This window comes from Galeopterus variegatus, unplaced genomic scaffold (genome assembly GCF_000696425.1).
Source record: "Galeopterus variegatus unplaced genomic scaffold, G_variegatus-3.0.2 Scaffold431, whole genome shotgun sequence".
NCBI classification, from domain to species: domain Eukaryota; kingdom Metazoa; phylum Chordata; class Mammalia; order Dermoptera; family Cynocephalidae; genus Galeopterus; species Galeopterus variegatus.
Genome location: NW_007726542.1, coordinates 468,652 through 477,823, shown reverse-complemented (window position 1 = coordinate 477,823; position 9,172 = coordinate 468,652). Strand labels below are relative to the sequence as shown.

Below are 9,172 nucleotides of genomic sequence, written 5' to 3'. Positions count from 1 at the left end.
GAAAAAAAAAAAAAAAAAAAAAAAAAAAAAAAAAAAAAAAAAATTAGGAAAAATACCTCATTGGGTGGTTAAAAGGATTAAATGTATATATAAATGAAGTGTTTGCACACAGGTCTTTTATGAATGATTTTTGTGATTCATGATCTCAAGCACACACGCCTATACTCCTTTGTTTGGATTGATCATCAAGTTCTTCAGTAAGTTTTGGCATTGTATTTAATAGTACTACTGGGTTTCCCTTTTGGGATATAATCCTTGAAATAGACTGAAGGGGGGGTTACAGGGGTGAAAGCAGGGAGATCAGAGTCTGTGGCAAAGCTTAGGTGAGAGATGACAGTAGCTTGGACTAGAGTGGTATTAATGGAGGTATTGAGGATGGTTAGATTGGAAGTTTTTGAAGGTGGAGTTGGAGGAGAAAATATTAGATAGCTGGAAAGCATATCCTGATTGCTTCGTTCTCAATAAATTTACCTTTCAAATGCAGAATATCCTTGTGCTAGGGGTGGGATTTGACAAGCTATTAAAAACATTTGTCTAATTATATTTCAGTATAAATTATAATACCAATAAAATCCATATTTCCAAAGTGTTTTGAGAAATTGGTTTTGTTGTGAAATTAGTTTTAGTTCAAATGTAGTTCTTAGTGGAGAGCCAAGGAATGCTTCTGAGAATAGTCAAGCCTGACAAACCTTTCAATTGGTTTGGAAATAGTGTTTTTGAATTTTAGTTATACTGAAAAATCTTAACCTACCTATTTATCTTGCCCTTTGTTCTCACTTTAAAAATTACTATTTAGGGGCCGGCCCGGTGGCGCACTGCTACAGTGCACCGCTTGGGAGCGCGTTGGCGCTCCTGCCGAGGGTTTGGATCCCACATACAGACCGGTTCCCGCTCACTGGCTGAGCGAGGTGCGGGCGCAACACTGAGGGTTGCGATCCCGTTGCCGGTCCTGGTCCGGTACGGGCTCAACACTGAGGGTTGCAATCCGTTGCCAGACACGAAAAAAGACAAAAAGGAAAAAAAAAAAATTTGAACTTGTAGAGAAAGATGAAACACTATTTAGGTTTATTATTCAGGGACTGAATATTTTCAGGCTTTTTACTTTTGAAAAGGTTTCTGTGAAATGTGTATAGGAGTTAAACTACTAATTAAAACAGCCTTGGGAAATAATTAGGTAGTAGGAAAGGTTTTTAATTAATGCATTTGTTCAGTTCCCAGAAATTCAGTCTGAATGAATATCCATTCTGCACCTAGAAAAACTCAGGATGAGAAGGTAGATATTTTTTTTTTTTGTCTTTTTCGTGACCGGTAAGGGGATCGCAACCCTTGGTGTGGTGTCGCCACACCGCACTCAGCCAGTGAGCGCACCGGCCATTCCTATATAGGATCCGAACCCGCGGCGGGAGCGTCGCTGCGCTCCCAGCGCCGCACTCTCCGGAGTGCGCCACGGGCTCGGCCCGAAGGTAGATATTTTTAATAAAATATTACAACCCTGCTTTAAATTGAACTGATGAAAAATAATTTGTTCTCTTGCTGTGGATAAGCGTCTGTGCACAGCATTAGTCATATATACATATATATTTGTGTGTCATATATATGTGTACTCATCCACAGCATCAGAGTCATATATAAGTGAAAGTGATTTTAATGTAATCATACTGCATTTTTCCATATTAGCCTGTCTAAGGATTCTTTATTTTCATCCAGGAGTGCTGAACTTCGTGGTCTTTTCTATTAAGGCCCACGGGGCAAAGAAAAAATTAGCTGAGGGCTGTACTGATTTAATTTGGGGGGGGGGGTTAAATATATCAGATTTTAAAGTTAACAAAATTATATCTGGGGCTGGTCAGTTAGCTCACTTTGTTAGAGTGTGGTGTTGGTAACACCAAGGTCAAAGGTTCGGATCCCCATACTGACCAGCCACCCCCCCCCAAAAGAATTAAATCCAACAAATAAATATGCCTCAGTTATGTTTTATGGCCTACTTAGAAGTAGAGGGAGAGGAGGGATGGTAGGAGAAATGAAAAAGGATGCTAAATAGAGGAAAAGCAAATAGGCAGATTTACTATATGTATTTATCTTTATTTAAAGATTAGGAATGAATGTCCTAGTGGGAATTTTGTGATGGTAGAATCTTGCTCTGCTGTTTTCCTCTATTCTTTGCTTATTACCATCAATATATTCAAGATCTAGGAATGTATTTTCCCATAGTTTTAGCATTTGGGCTGATTTTGGTTAACTGAGACATTGTAATTAATTTTGTGTTTGCACTTGATTTTTTTTTTTTTTTTCTGCTCGAGTATGTGTTTACTTCTTTGCACCTGTGGACAGCCAGCCCATGGCCTGAGCTTAATCTGGACTAGCCACTTTAGCCTGCTTCTACCACAGATCTCACTGTGACATTCTCAAGACTACAAACTGTCAGCTGCCTTGCACATGACTCTTAGCACTAGGTGGCAGGTGGGCTCCACATGATAGCACCATAAGGAAAATCAACTTGTCACATCACTTCCACTGCAACTATGAGTCGGTAGTATCTTTATAAATAAAAGGTGGTACGTCCAACAAGACACAATTGTATGTTGTGCCTTTTGGGCAATCCTGGCTGGGATTTGGACCCATTGGAGGGCCACGTTTGCTTTTATGTGCTCTTCCTTCTCTTCTCCTTTTATTGTGTACCCATTGTCTTTTTCCTGTCTCCCCTTACCTCCCTTTATTTTTTTTCTGTATTACCAGGGTAGGATTGTCTGACTAGAAATATCAATAAGTACATTGACCTACAAGTGAAACCCTTTGACTGTAAATTGTCAAATCACTTAGTGGAATTGTTCCCGGAAAGAAAACCTTATGTTAGAGAAGTCTTTTCATAGAAACCTGAAAGGTTTTAATGTCAAAGTGGTTAAAAATAATGGGCCTTGTGTTAGAACCTTCTCTGTGTCATCCTTTTTCATTCCAAAAGACTTGTAAAAGCTGCTGAGTAGACTTTTTTTTGTTTTTGCAAAATACTCTTGTGTTTGACTTAGTGTAGGTGTGAGGAAACAAACAAAGTTTTGTTGATTGTTAAACTTAAGTGTTACTGCATCTAGTTTTTTTGCAGAAAAATTAAATGAAAACTCATTTCTTCCTTCCGCCAGCATTCTATTTTTATTTTGAAATACTTTTTTTTTTTTTTTGGCAGCCGGTCAGTATGGGGACCTGAACCGTTGACCTCGGTGTCACCAACACTGTTCTCTAATCAATTGAGCTAACCAGCCAGTTGTGAAATACTTTTAAACTTAGAGAAACATCAAGAACAGTACGAAGACTCATACTCTTCACACAGATTTATCAGTGTAACATTTTGCCATATTCACTTTATCACTCTTTTTGGGAATGTGTGTGTAATTTTTTTTTTCTGAACTATTTGAGAGTTAAGGTCTACACAGCATGTCCTTTTTCCTAAATATTCAAGAACAAAGACATGCACTGATATAACCACAGTGCAGTTATCAAAATCTGCAAGTTTGACATTGACACAATACTGTTATCTAATCCACAGATCTTATTCAGATTATACCAGTTGTATTAATGTCTGATAGCAGTTTTTTTTTTTTTTTTTTTTTTTTTTTTTTCGTGCCCGGCAACGGATCGCAACCCTCGGCGCTGCCCCCGCTCCTCGCTCAGCCAGTGAGCGGCCGGCCTGTATGTGGGATCCGAACCCTCGGTGGGAGCGCCGCCACGCTTCCCAAGCGGCGCACTGTAGCAGTGCGCCACCGGGCCGGCCCCTGATAGCAGTTTTTTTGTGGTCCAGGTTCTAGTCCAGGATCATTTCATGTCTCTTAAATCTTTTAATCTTCACTGGTTCCTAGTGACATCGTGTCCTTCTCAGTGCATCACATTAGGAGGTACAAGATATCTGTTTATGTCGTTATTGATAATGTTGACTCTGATCACATATGTAAAGTATTGTCCAGGTTCTCCATTGTAAAGTTTTTTTTTTTTTTTTTTGGCATTTGGATGGTACTGGGATCTGAACCCTTGACCTTGGTGTTATCAGCACCATGTTCTCTCAAGTGAGCAAACCGTTCAACCCTATATTTTTCTTTTTAATATGTGGGAAAATAGTTTGATACTATATAAATACCTTGTTCCTCACCAATCTTTAGTTTAGCATTTGTTGATAATTCTTTCCTGATTTAGATATTATTACTATGACAGTTGTTTACTTATCATTGTTATGTAATGCTCACGTCGCAAATTTGGCCAGTGGGAGGCCTTTCAAGCATGATCCTACTGATTCTCACTCTGTTTTCTTTTTCTTTTTTTTTTTTTAAATGATGACCGGTAAGGGGATCTTAACCCTTGACTTGGTGTTGTCAGCACCACGTCACCCATTGAGTTAACTGGCCATCCCTATATGGCATCCGAACCCATGGCCTTGTTGTCAGCACCACACTCTCCGGAGTAAGCCACAGGCCGGCCCCTCACTCTGTTTTCAATCTGTATTTTTTTCTTAAAGTGTTTTCAAAAATCTCATCTACTAAATACCACATGTTCTCACTTATTGGTGGGAGCTAAAAATAAATAAATTCACTCACACACACAAAAAATAACTGGGGGTGGGAGGGGGAAGAAGATATAACAACTACAATCCTTTGAAGTTGTTACAACAAGCAAACGGAAAGGACATTGTTGGGTGGGAGGGGGGAGAGGGAGGAGGGAGGGAGGTTTCGGTGGTGGGCCATAATAATCAACCACATTGTATATCGACAAAATAAAAATATAAAGGAAAAAAAAATCTCATCTAGTGTTTAAAGTCTTGCAAATCATTTATTTTACTGGTTCCAAATTCATTTACTTTTCAAGATGGTTTGTGAATGCTTAAGTATCTTTATAATCTCCAAGGAGAGGGATGTTATCTTGATTAATTCTAGATATATAATCTTATTTTTTGTGTACACATCAAAACTGCATTTGGAAATAGAAGAATAATTTTAGTTGGCTTGCTGAATTGTATCGATATGGTGCCTTTTTTTTTTTTTTTCCTTTTTGTCTTTTTTACTGACCGGTAACGGGATCGCAACCCTCGGTGTCGCGCCCGTACCGGGGACCGGCAATGGGATCACAACCCTCGGTGTTGCGCCCGCACCACGCTCAGCCAGTGAGCGGGAACCGGTCTCCACATGGGATCCCAAACCCTCGGCGGGAGCGCTGCTGTGCTGCCAAGTGGCGCACTCCCCAGTGCACCACAGGGCCGGCCTGATGTGGTGCTTTTTGATGTTGATCAGGGGATTAAGGCAGTTAATGTCATTTGTAGTAATTTGCATAATTTAAAGTAAGCCTTCGGGTATATAGGTTTAACTTAGGACACAGCTTGTACTTGCCTTCTCAGTAGTATTGTGTAGTTAAGATTCAGGAATAGTTTGACTTGGAAGCAAAATTGAATACAGGTATTAGCGGGCCTTTCATTGCACGTTATTTTTTTATTATTTTATTTTTTTTAAAGATGACTGGTAAGGGGATCTTAACCCTTGGCTTGGTGTTGTCAGCACCACGCTCACCCAGTGAGCCAACCGGCCATTCCTATATATGATCCGAACCCGTGGCCTCGGCGCTCTCAGCACCACACTCTCCTGAGTGAGCCATGGGCTGGCCCTTCATTGCACGTTACAAAGAGGAACAAACGTTGTGTTTAAGAAAATAAAACAATGCAATAGTACAATTACATGGTGCTATTTTGAATATTTTTTGACTAAACTTTTTTTTGGTACAGGGATTGAACCATGGACGTTGGTGTTGTCAGCACCACGCTGTAACCAACTGAGCTAACTGGCCAGCCCTTTCCTGACTAAATATCTTAAATGATGTTATTAAGCATGCTGATGGACTTCAATATAAAATGTGTTTCTTAGAGAAAAGCACATTTGGCAGAGCAGTGGTATAGAGTTTGCTTTTCTTTCTTTTTTTTTTTTTTAAAAAAAGATGACCAGTAAGGGGATCTTAACCCTTGACTTGGTGTTGTCAGCACCACGCTCACCCAGTGAGCAACCGGCCATCCCTATATGGGATCCGAACCTGTGGCCTTGATGTTATCAGCACCACACTCTCCCGAGTGAGCCACAGGCTGGCCCAGAGAGTTTGCTTTTCTAATTTAATGTTAAAATTTGGGGGCAAATGTTTTATCTGTATTTCTGTGGTTAATTAAAATAAGAGATAATAGGTGGAATTTTATTTAAAAGTCAGTCTTAGCCAGTTATAACCACTGTTAAAGTCATAAGTAGTTTGTGAGTGAGTTTAATGGAAGGGCCTGTTCTTTGTTTTCTAGGGGCTTTTAATCTAGTTGGAAATTGCTTGTACATGAAACAAGACAGAATGCAGTTTAGTTTCCAGTTGTGAATGCAGATTTAGGAGAAGGACATTGAAAAGCTGCAGTGGAAAGAAGTCTCAAAGAAAGGCAGGGGTTTTGAACTGTACCTCGAAGGACAGAGGGGAACAGCCAGGCATTCTTAGCTTAATAATAAAAGCAATAAGAAGGAGAATTAATCAAGAAACGCACCTCACTCCTGATTTCCTGAAGCCAGTGGTATATGTTGATCAGTAATAGAAGGGAGGTTAGATAAATGGTATTTATCTAGGTTTTGTAAGATAAAACCAGGTAGATGAGTTTAAAATTGATATGAGAAATAAGGCGCTGTTGGAAGTTTGACTTCGGCCAATTCCAGAGTTTTTTTTTTTTTAAACTTCAATTTTCTTTTATAAACAATATATACATTATTGAAACTTTGGGGGAGTGTGTTGAAAGAGGAGGGAAAGTCAGTACTGCTGCCCAGGAAAAACTTGGAAGTCTCTTTTTTGTGGGACTGAATTTCATTTTCTTATTCTTAAATTGAATTTGATTTCCAGAAATTGGAGTGTAATGGTGAGTTGTTTGGTTTAACTTGAAATTTCAAAACGATTTCTTTTAAAAATAATATCCCAGATATTGTATTGGTGGGTTTCTCTGAAATCCAGATATATGATGTGAGACATCACAAAAAGACAATTGCTTTTTCTGAATAAGTAATTTACTGTTTTTATATCCATGTAGTAATAACAAGTATTTGTATAGACATAGTGTAGAAAGAGCACAGATGTGGTAGCCACATAGTCCTAGGTTTGAATCTTGGTTCTTTTTTGTCTTAGCTAGGTAATAACCTTGGACAAGTAACTTCTTTGAGCTTTAGTTTTCTTATCTCTAAAACAGGAATAACAACAGTCCTTGCAGAGTGGTTATGAAGATCATTATAATGTACAGTGCCTGGAACGTGGAAGCTCATGACTTGTAGTTGCTTTTCTTTTTAGTAGGAATCATACTGATATCAGAACCGTAGTTAGTTACCACAGGGTAAATGGGAGCAAATATATAAGTTCAGGCTGTGTGCTCTTGATCACCTACTGCTTTTGCTTTTAAAAGCCATGTGTATTGAGCCATGTTTTTTAAAAAATCCTATGCATGAAGTAATGGGTGAAATGGAAGACTGTTAAGGATAAATTATGAAAGACCCATAAAGAATGATTCTTACTAAGACAATGAGCATTTGGGTTTATTTTAGGGGAAACTGAAGTACTATGGTCAGTTTTCAAAATCCATTTCTAAGTAGAATTTTAAGTTTCCATAGGGGAAGAGAGCAGTGTTCTTACCCAGTATTGACTAGGAGCTTTCCGTATGTCAGCTCCTTAAATCTCCACAGTCTTGTGGGCCGGCCCGTGGCTCACTCGGTAGAGTGTGGTGCTGATAACACCAAGGCCATGGGTTCGGATCCCGTATAGGGATGGCCAGTTCACTCACTGGGTGAGCGTGGTGCTGACAACACCAAATCAAGGGTTAAGATCCCCTTTCTGGTCATCTTTTTAAAAAAAAAAAAAAAGACAGTCTTGTGAGATACTGATCCTCACTTTACAGAAAAGGAAATTGAAGCCTATGGATATGTCCAAGGCATCGGGACTAGTATGGGATTTGAATTTAGGTCAGTCTAACTTACAGAATGCTGTGTATGCTGCTGCCCTTCAGGCCGTTGATATATGTTTGAGTTACTTTCTTTAGGCCCATATTTTTGGTGACTGACAAATATTAGCTTAAACCAAGTATAATATGAAGGCAAATCTGTTTACTCATATAGTGAATTTTAACATCAGAGAAAAACAATTTTGCATTCATTGGGATGCTTGAGTGTAATACTTTGATTTAAAATATAAGAAGTAGCCAGGCACGCTGGCTGTAGTCCCAGCTACTCAGGAGGCTGAGGCAGGCCAGGAGGATTGCTTGAGCTCAGGAGTTTGGGGCTGGAGTGCGCTATGCCACTTGGGTGCTGGCACTAAGTTTGGCATTGATGTGGAGACCTCCCAGGAGTGGGGGACCACCATGTTGATTAAGGAGTGATCTGGCCCAGGTTGGAAATGGAGCAGGTCAAAACTCCTGTGCTAATTAGTGGAATCAAACCTGTGAATAGCTACTGCTTTCTAGTGTGGGCAACATAGCAAGACCCTGCCTCTTAAAAAAAAAAAAGAAAAAAAAAATATATATATATATATTTACATATATAATATAAAGTAAAAGCTAGTTTTTATTGTGGGGAATGTTGTATCTAGCACAAATAATTAAATTTCTCAGTTAATTCTGTGCAATTTTAATTTTTAAGCAAGCATGTTCAGATAAGTTTTAACTAACTATCTCAACTTTTTTCTTAACTCTGTAGGAACGTCAAGGTCGTGGGAAATAAAAGGCAGTTCTGCACAGGCTGCAGCAACCGTTGCATCTGCATATCCTAAGAGGAAAAAATGACCTTCAAGAAAATTAGGACTTTTTTCTTAATTTCATTGACTTCAGAGACGATTGCAGACTTGCAGTTTAAGTATTGGAATTTCACAAAAGACATAGGACTTAACTGGAAAATGGAAAAAAAAAGAAAAAGAAAAAGGAAAAAGGAAACAAAAAAATCCCTCTAGGTAGTTTAGGTGAAAAATGTCCCTTTTATTTTGGCTTTGGTTGTGATTTCAGAGCATAATGCTTTGTTTTTTTGTCTTTTTACTATGTTTTTCGGATTTTTAAGTCCGTAAGTGCATACAGTTTTCTCTAATTTTTAAACCCTTTTTTTTTTTAGTATGTTTTTCGGATTTTTAAGTCCGTAAGTGCATACAGTTTTCTCTAATTTTT

The 9,172-nt window shown here is 38.8% G+C and overlaps 1 protein-coding gene across 1 annotated transcript in view; it reads left to right on the top strand.

Moving 5' to 3' along the window:
- YTHDF2 (YTH domain family, member 2) overlaps nucleotides 1–8,913 on the top strand; it is a 28,646-nt gene extending 19,733 nt beyond the window's left edge. The window contains exon 5 of the mRNA XM_008568674.1: nucleotides 8,715–8,913. Coding sequence (XP_008566896.1) covers nucleotides 8,715–8,738 — 24 coding nt within the window. The 3' untranslated portion in view covers nucleotides 8,739–8,913. The remainder of the gene's footprint in view (nucleotides 1–8,714) is intronic.
- Nucleotides 8,914–9,172: the final 259 nt, after the last annotated feature.